Genomic DNA, 16,029 nt, shown 5'->3' on the forward strand with positions numbered 1-16,029 from the left:
CTCCATGGGGACATGGGCCACCAGACATGTCTCCTCCATGGGGACATGGGCCACCAACGTCCCCTCCCCAGGTTCTCTCCATGGGGACGTGGGCCACCAGACTGGTCTCCTCCATGGGGACGTGGGCCACCAGACTTGTCTCCTCCATGGGGACGTGGGCCACCAACGTCCCCTCCCCAGGTTCTTTCCATGGGGACATGGGCCACCAGAAATGTCTCCTCCATGGGGACGTGGGCCACCAGACTGGTCTCCTCCATGGGGACATGGGCCACCAGCAATGTCTCCTCCATGGGGACGTGGGCCACCAGAAATGTCTCCTCCATGGGGACGTGGGCCACCAGACTGGTCTCCTCCATGGGGACGTGGGCCACCAGAAATGTCTCCTCCATGGGGACATGGGCCACTAACGTCCCCTCCCCAGGTTCTTTCCATGGGGACATGGGCCACCAGCAATATCTCCTCCATGGGGATCTGGGCCACCAGACTTGTCTCCTCCATGAGGACACGGGCCACCAACGTCCCCTCCCCAGGTTCTTTCCATGGGGACATGGGCCACCAGACTTGTCTCCTCCATGGGGACGTGGGCCACCAGAAATATCTCCTCCATGAGGACACGGGCCACCACCGTCCCCTTCCCAAGTTCTTTCCATGGGGACATGGGCCACTGGAAGTGTCTCCTCCGTGGGGACGTGGACACGGAGTTGGGGGGGCGGAGGGGACCCCACGTACCCGTCAGCAGCAGGAGGAGCAACGTGATGGGCAGCAGCTCCATGAGCCTGAGGGGGACATGGGGGACGGTCAGGGCGGGACGCTGGCCTGGCCCCGCCCTCCTGCCTGGCCCCGCCCTCCTGCCTGCCCCGCCCTCCTGCCCTCCCCTCCGTTTGTCCCTGCCTCCTCCCTTCCTTCCATCCCTCCTTCCACCTTCCGTCCCGACTCCATCGCCTTTCTTCTTTCCATCCCTTCTTCCTTCCTTCTTCCATCTCTCCTTCCGTCCTTCTTCCTCCTATTCCTCCTTCCTCCTTTTCTCTTTCCATCCTTCTTTCATCTTCCTTCCTCCTTCCATCCTTCCTTAAATCCTTCATTCCATCCTTCCTTCCTCCTTCCATCTCTTCCTCCATCCTCCTTCCTTCCCTCCTTCCATCCCACTTTCTCTCCCTTCCCTTCCTCCTTCCATCCTTCTTCCATCTCCTTTCCTTCCCTCCTTCATTCCCCCTTCCATCTCCTCCTTCATTCTATCCCTTCCTCCTTCCTTCCATCCCACCTTCCTTTCCTTCTTTCCTCCTGCCATCCCTCCCTCCCTCTCCCCTTCCATCCCTCCTATTGCCCTTTCCTTCCTACTTCCATCCTTTTTCTATCCTCCTTCCTTCCCCCATCCGTCCTTCTTCCCTCTTTCCATGCCTCCTTCCCTCCATCCTTCCATCCCTTCCTCCCTCCCTCCTTCCATCTCTCCTTCCATCATCCTTCCTTCCTCCTTCCTTCCCTCTTTCCATCCCTCCTTCCTTCCTTTTTCCTTCCATCCAGCCTTCCTTTTGTCCCTCCTTCCATCCCTCCCTCCTTCCATCCCTCCTTCCTTCCCTCCTTCTGTCCTTCTTTCCTCCTTCCCTCCCTCCTTCCTTCCATCCCTCCCTCCATCCCTCCCGCCATCCCTCCCTCCTTCCATCCCTCCTTTCCCTTCTGCTTTCCTCCTTCCATCCCTCCCTCCTTCCTTCCTCCTTCCCTCCCTTCTCCTGCCCTCCTTCCATCTCTCCTCCCTTCTTCCCTCCCTCTTTCTTTCCTTTCTTCTTCCATCTCTTCCACCCTCCTTCCTTCCTCCATCCCTCCCTCCCTCCTTCCTTCCCTCCTTCCTTCCCTCCTTCCTTCCCTCCCTTCTTCCCTCCCTCCTTCCCTCCCTCCTTCCCTCCTTTCCTCCTTCCATCTCTCCTTCCTTCTTCCCTCCCTCCCTCTTTCCTTCCTTCTTCCACCCCTCCTTCCTTCCCTCCCTCCTTCCATCCCTCCTTCCCTTCTTCCCCATCCCTCCTTTTCTCCTTCCATTCTTCCTTCCCTCCTTCCATCCCTCCTTCCTTCCTTCCCTCTTTCCTTCCATCCCTCCCTCCTTCCTTCCTCCTTCCCTCCCTTCTCCAGCCCTCCTTCCATCTCTCCTCCCTTCTTCCCTCCTTCCCTCTTTATTTCTTCTTCCATCTCTTCCACCCTCCTTCCTTCCTCCTCCCTCCTTCCCTCCTTCCTTTCCTCCTTCCTTCCATCTCTCCTTCCATCCCTTCTTCCCTCCTTCCTTCCCTCCTTCCCTCCCACCTTCCCTCCTTTCCTCCTTCCATCTCTCCTTCCTTCTTCCCTCCCTCCCTCTTTCATTCCTTCCTCCACCTCTCCTTCCTTCCCTCCCTCCTTCTATCCTTCTTCCCTTCCTTCCCTCCCTCCCTCCTTCCCTCCCTCCTTCCCTCCCTCCTTCCCTCCCTCCTTCCTTCCTCCTTCCCTCCTTCCCTCCATCCTTCCCTTCTTCCCCATCCCTCCTTTTCTCCTTCCATTCTTCCTTCCCTCCTTCCATCCCTCCTTCCTTCCCCTTCCCTCCTTCCTTCCTCCTTCCCTTCTTCCCTCTCTTCCTCCTTTCCTCCTTCCCTTCTTCTTTCCTTCCATCCTTCCTTCCTCCTCCCTCCTTCCCCGCTCCTTCCCCATCCCGTCCCTCGTTCCCGTTCCCGTCCCGAGTCCATCCCCCCGCCCCGCCGTCACCTTCCGTCCCCGACGTCCCGGTTCTCCTCGATCCCGTCGCTCCTGTGGGTGCCCACGGGTGCGCGTTGGGTGGGGGGGGGGGGGCCGTGGGGTGGGGTTTTTGTGCCCCAGTGGGAGGGGCTGGCTCACCCTGCCCCGCCCCCTTTAGGGATTTTGGGGGGGTGGGAAGGGGGGAGGGACGTAACGGAGCGAGGACGGAGGGATGCTCGCGGGGCGCCCGCGTTTCTCCGTCTGCGCCCAGATATCTGGGTGTGTCCCCCCCAGTTGCTCCCAGTACTCCCCAGTTGGACTCGGGAGCTTCTTCCCAGTTAGGGAGGAGGAGGAGGAGGAGGAGGAGGAGGAGGCGATTCCGGGTTCCCTGCCAGCACCCCGGGGCGGAGCGATGCTTTTGTGGGTGCCGGGACGCCCGCGTTCCCTCCCGGTGCGGTTTGGCAAAGCCCGTCCCGTCACGTTGCCTCCCCCCTCCTTTTTTCCCCCGGCCTCAGTTTCCCTCCAGCCTCGTTATCTGCTCTAATTACCCCATAACGCGGCCAGGGCGGGGTGGGGTGGCGATTCGGCTCAGTGACTCATTGCCTTTCTCCCCCCCCCTCACCGCTTGCTCCGACGCCGCCGGCGCCGCCGGTGACTCGACGGCTTCGGAGGGGAGCGAAAGCTCCCGTGATGGTTTTGGGGAGGGTCGGCTCCGTCCGCAAGTACCGTATGGAGGGGTGGGGACGTGTTCTCCCTCCCCCCACCCCAAAATCCGGCCCATTTCTGAGCTTGGTTTTGGCTCGCTTCTGCCCGGTTTGGCCCACTTTGGCCCGCTTCTGCCTCATTTTGGGTCTCTCAAAATGATTTGGCCCATTTCTACCGGATTTTGGCCCGCTTTTGCCCGATGTGGCTCACTTTTGCCTGATTTTGGCTCACTTCTGCCCGATTTGGCCCACTTTTGCCTAATTTTGGCTCACTTTTGCCTGATTTTGCCCACTTCTGCCTGATTTTGGGTCACTTCTGCCCAATTTGGCTCACTTGTGCCTGATTTTGGCTCACTTTTGCCTGATTTCTCCCACTTCTGCCCGATTTTGGCTCACTTCTGCCCAATTTGGCCCACTTTTGCCTGATTTTGCCCACTTTTGCCTGCCTTTGCCCACTTCTGCCCCGTTTGACCCACTTTGGCCCAATATCACCCACTTCTGCCTGATTTGGGTTCACTTCTGCTCAATTTGGCCCAGTTTTGCCCACTTTGGACCGCTTCTACCTGATTTTGGGTCACCCCTGCCTGATTTTGGCCCACTGTTGCCCAATTTTGGCTCACTTTTGCCTGATTTTACCCACTTCTTCCCAATTTTGGCTCACTTCTGCCCAATTTGGCCCACTTTTGCCTGATTTTGGCCCACTTCTTCCCCATTTTGGCTCACTTCTGCCCAGTTTGGCCCACTTTTGCCTAATTTTGGCTCACTTTTGCCTGATTTTGGCCCACTTCCTCTCGATTTTGGCTCACTTCTCCCCAATTTGGCCCACTTTTGACCGATTTTGCCCATTCCTGCCTGATTTTGGCTCACTTTTGACTGCTTTTGCCTGCTTTTGCCTGCCTTTGTCCAGTCCTGCTCAGCTTGACCCACTTTGGCCCAATATCACCCACTTCTGCCCGATTTTGGCTCACTTCTGCCCAATTTGGCCCACTTTTGCCCACTTCGGACTGCTTCTGCCTGAATTTGGGTCACTCCTGCCTGATTTGGCCCTTTTCCGCCTGATTTTGCCCACTTTTGCCCGATTTTGACTCACTTCCGCCCAATTTGACCCACTTTTGACCGGTTTTGCCCATTTTCTGCCTGATTTTGCCTACTTCTGCCCAATTTTGGCCCACTTCTGCCCGATTTGGCCCACTTCTGACCGATTTTGCCCATTTCTGCCTGATTTTGGCTGACTTCTGCCTGATGATTTTTCCAGCTTTTGCCTGCCTTTGTCCAGTCCTGCTCAGTTTGACCCACTTTGGCCCAATTTGGCCCACTTCTGCCTGATTTCACCCACTTCTGCCCAATTTTGGCTCACTTCTCCCCAAATTGGCCCACTTTTGACCAGTTTTGCCCATTTCTGCCCGATTTTGCCCATTTCTGCCTGATTTTGCCTGTTTCTGCCCAATTTTGCCCACTTCTGCCCGATTTTGGCTCCCTTTTGCCCCTTTTGGCCCGTTTTTGCCCGCCTTTGCCCAGTCCTCTTCCATTTGCCCCACGATTGCCCCCCAAGGGGTCAAGAGTTGCCGTGGAGATGCAAGGGGAGGGGTTTATTGGGGGTGGGGTCAGTCCATCCGTGGTGGCCGCGGTCCATCCGTGGTGGCCATGGTCAACGCGTGGTGGCCGTGGGCCATCCGTGGTGGTCATGGCCCATCTGTGGTGGTTGTGGTCCATCCGCGGTGGTCTTTGGCCATCCGTGGTGGCCATGGGCCACCTGTGGTGGGCTTGGGCCATCCGTGGTGGCCATGGTCCATCCGTGGTGGCCGTGGTCCTTCTGTGATGGTCATGGTTCATCCACGGTGGTCATGGGCCATCTGTGGTGGTCGTGGTCCCTCCATGGTGGGCTTGGGCCATCTGTGGTGGTCATGGCCCATCTGTGGTGGTCGTGGTCCATCCATAGTGGTCATGGTCCATGCATGGTGGTCATGGGCCATCCATGGTGGCCGTGGGCCATCCGTGGTGGTTGTGGTCCATCCACGGTGGTCATGGACCATCTGTGGTGGTCATGGCCCATCCGTGGTGGTCGTGGTCCATCCATGGTGGTCATGGTCCATGCATGGTGGTCATGGGCCATCCACGGTGGTCATGGGCCATCTGTGGTGGTCGTGGTCCCTCCATGGTGGGCTTGGGCCATCTGTGGTGGGCTTGGGCCATCTGTGGTGGTCATGGCCCATCTGTGGTGGTCGTGGTCCATCCATGGTGGCCATGGTCCATGCGTGGTGGTCATGGCCCATCTGTGGTGGTCATGGCCTATGCATGGTAGTCATGGGCCATCTGTGGTGGTCATGGCACATCCGTGGTGGTCGTGGTCCATCCATGGTGGTCATGGTCCATCCGTGGTGGTCATGGACCATCCATGGTGGCCATGGGCCATCCGTGGTGGTCATGGCCCATCCACGGTGGGCTTGGTCCAGCCACGGTGGGGTCTATGGTGGGGTCGGTCTGGTCACTGCAGGGTTGGTGGCACGTTCGGTCCATTTGTGGTGGCATCGGTTTGTCCATGGTGGGTTGGAGTGGTCCTGGTGGGGGTCAATCCAGCCATGATGGGATCAGCCCAACCATGGTGGAGTCCATGGTGGGGCCGGTGTCTCCATGATGGCGTCAGCCCAGTCATGATGGTGGACCTGGAGCGTCTGCGGTGAGGTCACTCCATCCGTGGTGGAGCCCGTGGTAGGGTCGATCCATCCATGATGATGTCAGCCCAGCCACGGTGGGGTAGGTCAGGTCATGGTGGGGTTCATTGGTTCTTGATTGGGTCAACCCAACTGTGATGGCGTCAACCCAACGATGATGCCGTCAACCCAACCGTGATAGGGTCAACCCAACACTGATGGGGTCAACCGAACCGTGATGGCATCAACCCAACCGTGATGGGATCAACCCAACCGTGATGGGATCAACCCAACCATGATGGGGTCAACCCAACCGTGATAGGGTCAACCCAACCATGATGCCATCAACCCAACCGTGATGGGGTCAACCCAACCGCGATGCCATCAACCCAACCATGCTGGGGTCAATTTAACCATGATGGCATCAACCCAACCGTGATGGCATCAACCCAACCATGATGGGATCAACCCAACCGTGGTAGGGTCAACCCAACCATGATAGGGTCAACCCAACCATGATGGGATCAACCCAACCGTGGTAGGGTCAACCCAACCGTGATAGGGTCAACCCAACCATGATGGGATCAACCCAACCGTGGTAGGGTCAACCCAACCGTGATAGGGTCAACCCAACCATGATGGGGTCCATTGTTGGGGAGGTGCCACTCCATCCGTGATGACGTTGGTGGCTCCGCGGTAGGGTCGATCTTTTCTTGGTGGCTTCAACCTCTCCGTGGTGGGCTCAGATGGTCCCTAGTGGGTTCTGTGGTGGGGTTGGTGGGTCTGGGGGAGGGTCAGGAGGTCCATGGGGGGGGGGGCGGGGCCGAGGAGGCCTCAGGCCCCCCCTATCGTCTCCCGGATCCACGGCAGGTAGTCGTAGACCTCGCTGTAGACCCCCGGCTTCCCCGCTTGCCCGCAGGGGTGGTCACCCCACGAGACGATGCCTTGCAGGACCCCGTTGCAGACGAGAGGTCCCCCCGAGTCACCCTGGGGACAAAAGGGACGATGACGGGACCTCGGCCACGGTCCCCGGCCAGGGAGGACGCACGGTGGGGACAACCCCTCTCGGGACCTAAAGACGTGGGAGCGGGCGCAGCGCGGTGGCCGGGTTGGGGTGACGGGGACCCAAGAGACGCGGCCAAGGGACAACGGTCGCGTCTTGAAGGCCACGAGACCAAAGGGCCGTGGTTCCGCGTGGTGGCAACGGGACGCGGGGACACGGTGACATCTCAAAGCCGAGGGGACCGAAAGCCCGTGGCCGTGGGAGGTGGGTACGTAGGGATGGGACGTGAAGATGTGTCCGCGGTTTTAGAGCCCAAGGGACGAGGGGGACCGGAGGGAGGTGGCGGTGGGACGTGGTGGACGAGGCGGTGGGACGTGGTGGACGAGGCGGTGGGACGCGGCTACATCTCAAAGCCAATGGGACAAGGAAGGGGCTGTGGGACGTGGCGATGGGACGCGGGGACGTGGCGATGGAACACGGGGATGTGGTGATGGGACACGGGGACGTGGCGATGGGACACGGGGACGTGGCGATGGGACGCGGGGACGTGGCGATGGGACACGAGGACCTGGAGGTACCTGGCAGGAGTCCTTGCCCCCCGCCGCCACGCCGGCGCACAACATGCCCTCGGTGATTTTGCTGCCGTAGGCCGTCCGGCACTGGTCGTCACCCACCACGGTGACGTTCACGCACTGGGGGGTGTCGGGGAAGGACTCTGGGGGGGACGAGGGGGACACGTCTCCAACCTGGGCCAGGGATCTGAGCCCTGGACACCGTGTCCCTTCGGAGATGCCACCACCCAACCCGATGGCGGTTGAGTTGTCCATCCCTTGGCCACCCGTGTCCCTTCTCCTCGGAGATGCCACCACCCAACCAATGCGAGTTGTCCATCCCTTGGCCACCCGTGTCCCTTCTCCTCGGAGATGCCACCACCCAACCTGATGCAGGTTGAGTTGTCCATCCCTTGGCCACCCGTGTCCCATCTCCTCGGAGATGCCACCACCCAACCAATGCGAGTTGTCCATCCCTTGGCCACCCGTGTCTCTTTTTCTTGGAGATGCCACCACCCAACCCAATGAGAGTTGAGTTGTCCATCCCTTGGCCACCCGTGTCCCTTTTTCTTGGAGATGCCACCACCCAACCGGAACGCCGTGGTCCTCCCCGTACCCTGGGGACTGGTGGTGGTTCCCCATCCCATCACGGTGCAGTTGGTTCCGGTGACCGGCGGACTTGCGGGCAGGCCCAGGGGTCGGACGTAGGGCGTGACGGTGAAGGGCGGTTCCACGCGCAAGAGCATGAGGTCGTGGGCGTAGGCGCCGTCTCCTTCCACGGTGCCAAAGCCGGGGTGGACCACGATGTCCACGGCCACGGCGTACTGCTCCTGCCCCGTCGGCGTGGCCAGGCTGCGCTCTCCTGCCCGTACCTGGATGTGGCTGGGGTGGGGTGGGGGACGGGACACGCGAGGGGACGCGTGAGGGACGTGGTAGCGCGTTGGGGGGACGTGGGAGGGCGTGGCTGGGGACACGGGGGACGTGGTCGTGGTGGGACGTGGTCGTGGAGGGGTGGGGACACGGTCACGGTGGGACGTGGTCACGGTGGGACGTGGTCATGGAAAGACACGGCGATGGTGGGGCGTGGTCATGGTGGGACGTGGTCATGGTGGGACGTGGTCATGGAAAGACATGGCGATGGTGGGGCGTGGTCACGGAGGGTTGGGGACATTCGAGGGCGTGGTTGGGGACACGGTCATGGTGAGACGTGGCCATGGTGGGGCGTGGTCACGGAGGGTTGGGGACATTCGAGGGCGTGGCTGGGGACACGGTCATGGTGGGCCGTGGTCATGGAAGGTTGGGGACATTTGAGGGCGTGGCTGGGGACACGGTCGTGGTGGGACGTGGCCGTGGTGGGACGTGGTCATGGAAAGACATGGCGATGGTGGGGCGTGGTCATGGTGGGACGTGGTCACGGAGGGTTGGGGACATTCGAGGGCGTGGTTGGGAACACGGTCATGGTGAGACGTGGCCGTGGTGGGACGTGGTCATGGAAGGTTGGGGACATTCGAGGGCGTGGCTGGGGACACGGTCGTGGTGGGACGTGGCCGTGGTGGGACGTGGTCATGGAAAGACACGGCGATGGTGGGGCGTGGTCATGGTGGGGCGTGGTCATGGAGGGTTGGGGACATTCGAGGGCGTGGCTGGGGACACGGTCGTGGTGGGCCGTGGCCGTGGTGGGACGTGGTCATGGAAAGACATGGCGATGGTGGGGCGTGGTCATGGTGGGACGTGGTCATGGTGGGACGTGGTCATGGTGGGATGTGGTCATGGAAAGACATGGCGATGGTGGGGCGTGGTCACGGAGGGTTGGGGACATTCGAGGGCGTGGTTGGGGACACGGTCATGGTGAGACGTGGCCATGGTGGGGCGTGGTCACGGAGGGTTGGGGACATTCGAGGGCGTGGTTGGGGACACGGTCATGGTGAGACGTGGCCATGGTGGGGCGTGGTCACGGAGGGTTGGGGACATTCGAGGGCGTGGCTGGGGACACGGTCATGGTGGGCCGTGGTCATGGAAGGTTGGGGACATTTGAGGGCGTGGCTGGGGACACGGTCGTGGTGGGACGTGGCCGTGGTGGGACGTGGTCATGGAAAGACATGGCGATGGTGGGGCGTGGTCATGGTGGGACGTGGTCACGGAGGGTTGGGGACATTCGAGGGCGTGGTTGGGGACACGGTCATGGTGAGACGTGGCCGTGGTGGGACGTGGTCATGGAAGGTTGGGGACATTCGAGGGCGTGGCTGGGGACACGGTCATGGTGGGCCGTGGCCGTGGTGGGACGTGGTCATGGAAAGACACGGCGATGGTGGGGCGTGGTCATGGTGGGGCGTGGTCATGGAGGGTTGGGGACATTCGAGGGCGTGGCTGGGGAACACGGTGGTGGTGGGGCGTGGCCATGGTGGGGCGTGGTCATGGTGGGGCGTGGTCACGGAGGGTTGGGGAGATTCGAGGGCGTGGCTGGGGACACGGTGGTGGTGGGGCGTGGTGACGGAGCGCCGGGGACACGCGGGGACGTGAGGAACATGGCGGCGGAGGGGTGGGGCACAGGTCACGCTGACCCAGTTCTTTTCCCCGTTCCCCTCCCAGTTCCTCCCAGTTCCCCTCCCAGTGCTTCCCGCTTCCCCTCCCAGTTCCTCCCAGTGCTCCCAGTGCACTCCCAAAAGCCCCAGTGCCCCTCCCAGTGCCCCCCCCCAGTGCCTCCCAGTGCTCCCAGTCCCATTCCCAGTGCCCTAATTCCGTGTCCATCATCCCAGTCCCACTTCCAGTGCTCCCAGTTCCCATCCCAGTCCCCTCCCAGTGCCCCCCCCCCCCCTCAGACTGGTTTGGCAGTGGGCTGCCGAGAGCACCCACTGGGTGCTGAGCAGGGCTCCCAGTACATTCCAGTCCCACTCCCAGTGCCCCCACTTCCCCTCCCACGTCCCCAATCCCACTCCCAGTGCTCCCAGTCCCCCTCCCAGTGCCCCCCATTCCCCTCCCAGTGCTCCCAGTCCCCCTCCCAAGGCCCCCCATTCCCCTCCCAGTGCTCCCAATCCCCCTCCCAGTGCTCCCAATTCCCTTCCCAGTACCCCCAATTCCCCTCCCAGTGCTCCCAGTCCCCCTCCCAAGGCCCCACTTTCCCTCCCAGTGCTCCCAATCCCACTCCCAGTGCTCCCAGTCCCCCTCCCAGTGCCCCCAATTCCCCGCCCAGTGCTCCCAGTCCCCCTCCCAAGGCCCCACTTTCCCTCCCAGTGCTCCCAATCCCACTCCCAGTGCTCCCAGTCCCCATCCCAGTGCCCCCTATTCCCCTCCCAGTGCTCCCAGTCCCCCTCCCAAGGCCCCACTTCCCCTCCCAGTGCTCCCAATCCCACTCCCAGTGCTCCCAGTCCCCCTCCCAGTGCCCCCGATTCCCCTCCCAGTGCTCCCAATCCCACTCCCAGTGCTCCCAGTCCCCCTCCCAGTGCCCCCCATTCCCCTCCCACATCCCCAATCCCCCTCCCAGTGCCCCCCAGTCCCCGTCCCAGTGCCCCCCATTCCCCTCCCAGTGCTCCCAGTCCCCTCCCAGTGCCCCCGATTCTCCTCTCAGTGCTCCCAGTCCCCCTCCCAGTGCCCCCCATTCCCCTCCCACATCCCCAATCCCCCTCCCAGTGCTCCCAGTCCCCCTCCCAGTGCCCCCGATTCCCCTCCCAGTGCTCCCAATCCTCCTCCCAGTGCTCCCAGTCACCCTCCCAGTGCCCCCCATTCCCCTCCCACATCCCCAATCCCCCTCCCAGTGCCCCCCAGTCCCCGTCCCAGTGCCCCCCATTCCCCTCCCAGTGCTCCCAGTCCCACTCCCAGTGCTCCCAGTCCCCCTCCCAGTGCCCCCGATTCCCCTCCCAGTGCTCCCAGTCCCCCTCCCAGTGCGCCCAATTCCCCTCCCAGTTCTCCCAATCCCCCTCCCAGTGCCCCCAATTCCCCTCCCAGTGCTCCCAGTCCCCCTCCCAAGGCCCCACTTCCCCTCCCAGTTCTCCCAATCCCACTCCCAGTGCTCCCAGTCCCCCTCCCAGTGCCCCCGATTCCCCTCCCAGTGCTCCCAATCCCCCTCCCAGTGCTCCCAGTCCCCCTCCCAGTGCCCCCCATTCCCCTCCCAGTTCTCCCAATCCCCCTCCCAGTGCTCCCAGTCCCCCTCCCAGTGCCCCCGATTCCCCTCCCAGTGCTCCCAGTCCCCCTCCCAGTGCCCCCCATTCCCCTCCCACATCCCCAATCCCCCTCCCAGTGCTCCCAGTCCCCCTCCCAGTGCCTCCCCATCCCCCCCCCCCAAACCTGGTCCGGCAGTGGGCGGCCGTCAGCACCCACTGGGTGCTGAGCAGGGCCCCCCCGCACTGGTGCTGGTCGAAGTGGAAGAGGAGGACGAGGCCGGGGTGGGCGGCGGGGGGGCACTCGCTGCCCCCCACGATCCGCTCCCCCCACGGCCGGCCTTGATGGGGGAGGGGGGGGCCATTGTTACTGGGAGCTACTGGGAGCTACTGGGACATCCCCCCCCCCCCCCCCCCAAACCCTGGGGGCACCCACAGGGGACCCCATTCCCCCATCCCCACCCTTGGCACCCAAATCTGAGTGCCCCCCCCCCCCCACCCAAAGGACCCTCCCCCCCCCCTCCCCATAATGGGGACCCCTCCCCCTTTCCCAGTACCCCCCCAACTTCTTACTGGGAGTCACCAGCGCCGAGAGGAGGAGGAGGAGGAGGAGGAAGAAGCGAGGGGCCGCCATGGTGGGGGGGGGGGGCAGGGGTTGGGTGCTGGGTGGGGGGGGTGCTGGGTGCCCCCCTGGCTATCAAGGCTCTTCGTTAATGATTAACCGGGGCTCGTTAACTCGCCCCCCCCCCCGTGTTTATTTGATGACGTTCTCCAGGCAGGTGCCGCGTTCCCACCCCACCCCCTCCTGCCCCACGGTGTGTGTGGGGGGGTGTCCCAGTGGGGTGGTTATGGGGTGAAGGGGGTCCCTATAGTATCTATAGGGCAAAGTGGGTCCCTATGGTATCCGTGGGGTGGAGCGGGACAGCCCCGAATGCTTGGGTCCCCTACGGTATCTATGGGGCAGAGTGGGTCCCTATAGTATCTATAGGGCAAAATGGGTCCCTACGGTATCTATGGGGTGAATTAGGACCCTACGGTATCTATGGGGTGACGTGGGTCCCTACAGTATTTGTGGGGTGAAGCGGGACAGCCCCGAATGCTTGGGTCCCCTACGGTATCCATGGGGTGAATAAGGACCCTACAGTATCTATGGGGCAGAGTGGGTCCCTATGGTATCTATGGGGTGGAGTGGGTCCCTACAGTATCTATGGGGTGAAGCGGGACAGCCCTGAATGCTTGGGTCCCCTACGGTATCCATGGGGTGAGTTAGGACCCTACGGTATCTATGGGGTGACGTGGGTCCCTACAGTATCTATGGGGTGAAGTGGGTCCCTACAGTATCTATGGGGTGAAGCGGGACAGCCCTGAATGCTTGGGTCCCCTACGGTATCCATGGGGTGAATTAGGACCCTACGGTATCTATGGGGTGACGTGGGTCCCTACAGTATCTATGGGGTGAAGTGGGTCCCTACGGTATTTGTGGGGTGAAGCGGGACAGCCCCGAATGCTTGGGTCCCCTACGGTATCTATGGGGCAGAGTGGGTCCCTATAGTATCTATAGGGCAAAATGGGTCCCTACGGTATCTATGGGGTGAATTAGGACCCTACGGTATCCATGGGGTGAATTAGGACCCTACGGTATCTATGGGGTGACGTGGGTCCCTACAGTATCTATGGGGTGAAGTGGGTCCCTACGGTATTTGTGGGGTGAAGCGGGACAGCCCCGAATGCTTGGGTCCCCTATGGTATCTATGGGGCAGAGTGGGTCCCTATAGTATCTATAGGGCAAAATGGGTCCCTACGGTATCTATGGGGTGAATTAGGACCCTACGGTATCTATGGGGTGACGTGGGTCCCTACAGTATCTATGGGGTTAAGTGGGTCCCTACAGTATCTATGGGGTGAAGCGGGACAGCCCTGAATGCTTGGGTCCCCTACGGTATCCATGGGGTGAATTAGGACCCTACGGTATCTATGGGGTGACGTGGGTCCCTACAGTATTTGTGGGGTGAAGCGGGACAGCCCCGAATGCTTGGGTCCCCTACGGTATCCATGGGGTGAATAAGGACCCTACAGTATCTATGGGGCAGAGTGGGTCCCTATGGTATCTATGGGGTGGAGTGGGTCCCTACAGTATCTATGGGGTGAAGCGGGACAGCCCTGAATGCTTGGGTCCCCTACGGTATCCATGGGGTGAGTTAGGACCCTACGGTATCTATGGGGTGACGTGGGTCCCTACAGTATCTATGGGGTTAAGTGGGTCCCTACAGTATCTATGGGGTGAAGCGGGACAGCCCTGAATGCTTGGATCCCCTACGGTATCCATGGGGTGAATTAGGACCCTACAGTATCTATGGGGCAGAGTGGGTCCCTATGGTATCTACGGGGTGAAGTGGGTCCCTACAGTATCTATGGGGTGAAGCGGGACAGCCCCGAATGCTTGGGTCCCCTACGGTATCCATGGGGTGAATTAGGACCCTACGGTATCTATGGGGTGAAGTGGGTCCCTATAGTATCTATGGGGTAAAGGGGGACAGCCCCGAATACTTGGGTCCCCTACAGTATCCATGGGGTGAATTAAGACCCTACGGTATCTATGGGGCAGAGTGGGTCCCCTACGGTATCTATGGGGCAAATTAGGTAACTACAGTATCTATGGGGTGAAGTGGGTCCTTACAGTATCTATGGGGTTAAGTAGGTCCCTATGGTACTTATAGGGTGAAGTAGGTCCCTATAGTATCTATGGTGTGAAGTAGGTCCCTACGGTATCTATGGGGTGATGTGGGTCCCCTATGGTATCTATGGGGTGGCGTGGGTCCCTATAGTATCTGTGGAGTAAAGTAGGTCCTGATGGTATCTATAGGGTGAAGCGGGACAGCCCCGAATACTTGGGTCCCCTATGGTATCTATGGGGCAAAGTGGGTCCCTACGGTGTCTATGGGGCAAATAGGGTCCCTACGGTGTCTATGGGGCAGAGTGTGTCCCCTACAGTATCTATGGGGTGAATTAGGTAACTAGAGTATCTATAGGGCAAAGTGGGTCCCTACGGTATCTATGGGGCAAATTAGGACCCTATGGTATTTATGGGGTGAAGCGGGACAGCCCCGAATGCTTGCGTCCCCTACGGTATCTATGGGGCAAAGTGGGTCGCTGCAATATCTATGGGGCAGAGTGGGTCCCCTACGGTATCTATGGGGTGAAGTGGGTCCCTATAGTATCTATGGGCTGAAGTAGGTCCTTACGGTATCTATGGGGCAGAGTGGGTCCCTATGGTTTCTATGGGGTGATGTGGGGCAGGGTGCCCCTCTGCCCCCCCATTCCAACCCCGGCTGCCCGCCCCCCCCAACCTGCCTCTTGCCTGCTCCCTGCCAGATTAACGCCGGATTAAGCAAATCCCGCCCCCCGACGCGGCGGGACAACAACCGCGCCTTGGGCGTGGCGCAGGCGCTGAGATCCTATTATGGGATGGACGTCATTAATGCTAATTACAGTCATAACGATTTTAAGGCCATAATCAAAGGAACAAAACAGCCTCGTTGCCTGGATCGGGCCCACCGCAGGCGATTGGCTGGCGGTGGTGGCAGCCACGCCCCACGGGGGGGAGGTGGCCCCACCCTCTCGTGCAGAAGTCCCAACCAATGGTGTGGCCCGAGTTTGGGGGTGGGACTTGGGAAGAGACCAACCAATGGTGTTTCCTCAACCTGAGGTAGGTGGGGCTTGGGAAGAGCCCAACCAATGGTGTTGCCCCGCTTTGGGGTGGGTGGAGCTTGGGAAGAGCCCAACCAATGGTGTTGCCCCGCTTTGGGGTGGGTGGAGCTTGGGAAGAGCCCAACCAATGGTGTTGCCCGCTTTGGGGTGGGTGGAACTTGGGAAGAGCCCAACCAATGGTGTTGCCCGCTTTGGGGTGGGTGGAGCTTGGGAAGAGCCCAACCAATGGTGTTGCCCCGCTTTGGGGTGGGTGGAGCTTGGGAAGAGCCCAACCAATGGTGTTGCCTCACTTTGGGGTGGGTGGATCTTGTGAAGAGCCCAACCAATGGTGTTGCCCCGCTTTGGGGTGGGTGGAGCTTGGGAAGAGCCCAACCAATGGTGTTGCCCCGCTTTGGGGTGGGTGGGTCTTAGAAAGAGCCCAACCAATGGTGTTGCCTCACTTTGGGGTGGGTGGATCTTGGGAAGAGCCCAACCAATGGTGTTGCCCCGCTTTGGGGTGGGTGGAGCTTGGGAAGAGCCCAACCAATGGTGTTGCCCCACTTTGCGGTGGGTGGATCTTGGGAAGAGCCCAACCAATGGTGTTGCCCCACTTTGCGGTGGGTGGATCTTGGGAAGAGCCCAACCAAT

At 60.9% G+C, this 16,029-nt stretch overlaps 3 protein-coding genes across 3 annotated transcripts; 2 read left to right on the forward strand and 1 right to left on the reverse strand.

Moving 5' to 3' along the window:
* The first annotated feature begins 80 nt into the window (after positions 1-80).
* On the forward strand, positions 81-6,030 carry LOC126035134 (proline-rich protein 36-like). The gene is made up of 5 exons (XM_049793224.1): positions 81-180; positions 531-2,790; positions 2,986-3,142; positions 4,914-5,833; positions 5,973-6,030. The coding sequence occupies exons 1-5, from the start codon at positions 81-83 to the stop codon at positions 6,028-6,030; spliced, it is 3,495 nt and encodes a 1,164-aa protein (XP_049649181.1).
* An 815-nt stretch (positions 6,031-6,845) lies between these two features.
* Positions 6,846-7,878, reverse strand: LOC126035121 (snake venom serine protease gussurobin-like). The gene is made up of 2 exons (XM_049793213.1): positions 7,628-7,878; positions 6,846-7,033 (listed from the first exon to the last, which is right to left on the reverse strand). The coding sequence occupies exons 1-2, from the start codon at positions 7,874-7,876 to the stop codon at positions 6,881-6,883; spliced, it is 402 nt and encodes a 133-aa protein (XP_049649170.1). The 5' UTR covers positions 7,877-7,878; the 3' UTR covers positions 6,846-6,880.
* A 706-nt stretch (positions 7,879-8,584) lies between these two features.
* Positions 8,585-15,399, forward strand: LOC126035135 (uncharacterized). Its single transcript, XM_049793226.1, has 6 exons — positions 8,585-9,020; positions 9,097-9,484; positions 9,821-10,150; positions 11,894-11,979; positions 12,249-12,329; positions 15,067-15,399. The coding sequence occupies exons 1-6, from the start codon at positions 8,814-8,816 to the stop codon at positions 15,397-15,399; spliced, it is 1,425 nt and encodes a 474-aa protein (XP_049649183.1). The 5' UTR covers positions 8,585-8,813.
* Positions 15,400-16,029: the final 630 nt, after the last annotated feature.

Source organism: Accipiter gentilis, chromosome 37 (assembly GCF_929443795.1).
Source record: "Accipiter gentilis chromosome 37, bAccGen1.1, whole genome shotgun sequence".
Taxonomy (NCBI): domain Eukaryota; kingdom Metazoa; phylum Chordata; class Aves; order Accipitriformes; family Accipitridae; genus Astur; species Astur gentilis.

Excerpts from the sequence above, each read along its gene's own strand:
- LOC126035134 (XM_049793224.1), top strand. The coding sequence starts at position 81 with ATGGGGACGTGGGCCACCAGACTGGTCTCCTCCATGGGGACGTGGGCC. Across the intron at positions 2,791-2,985 it reads TGCCCACGGGTGCGCGTTGG|TTGCTCCCAGTACTCCCCAG; the intron begins GTGGGGGGGGGG and ends TGTCCCCCCCAG. Across the intron at positions 5,834-5,972 it reads GTGGTCATGGCCCATCCACG|CCATGATGGGATCAGCCCAA; the intron begins GTGGGCTTGGTC and ends GGGTCAATCCAG.
- LOC126035121 (XM_049793213.1), bottom strand. The coding sequence starts at position 7,876 with ATGGACAACTCAACCGCCATCGGGTTGGGTGGTGGCATCTCCGAAGGG. Across the intron at positions 7,034-7,627 it reads GGGGCAAGGACTCCTGCCAG|GGTGACTCGGGGGGACCTCT; the intron begins GTACCTCCAGGT and ends TTTTGTCCCCAG.
- LOC126035135 (XM_049793226.1), top strand. The coding sequence starts at position 8,814 with ATGGTGGGGCGTGGTCACGGAGGGTTGGGGACATTCGAGGGCGTGGCT. Across the intron at positions 10,151-11,893 it reads GGCGGAGGGGTGGGGCACAG|TGGGCGGCCGTCAGCACCCA; the intron begins GTCACGCTGACC and ends CTGGTCCGGCAG. Across the intron at positions 12,330-15,066 it reads AGAAGCGAGGGGCCGCCATG|ATTAACGCCGGATTAAGCAA; the intron begins GTGGGGGGGGGG and ends GCTCCCTGCCAG.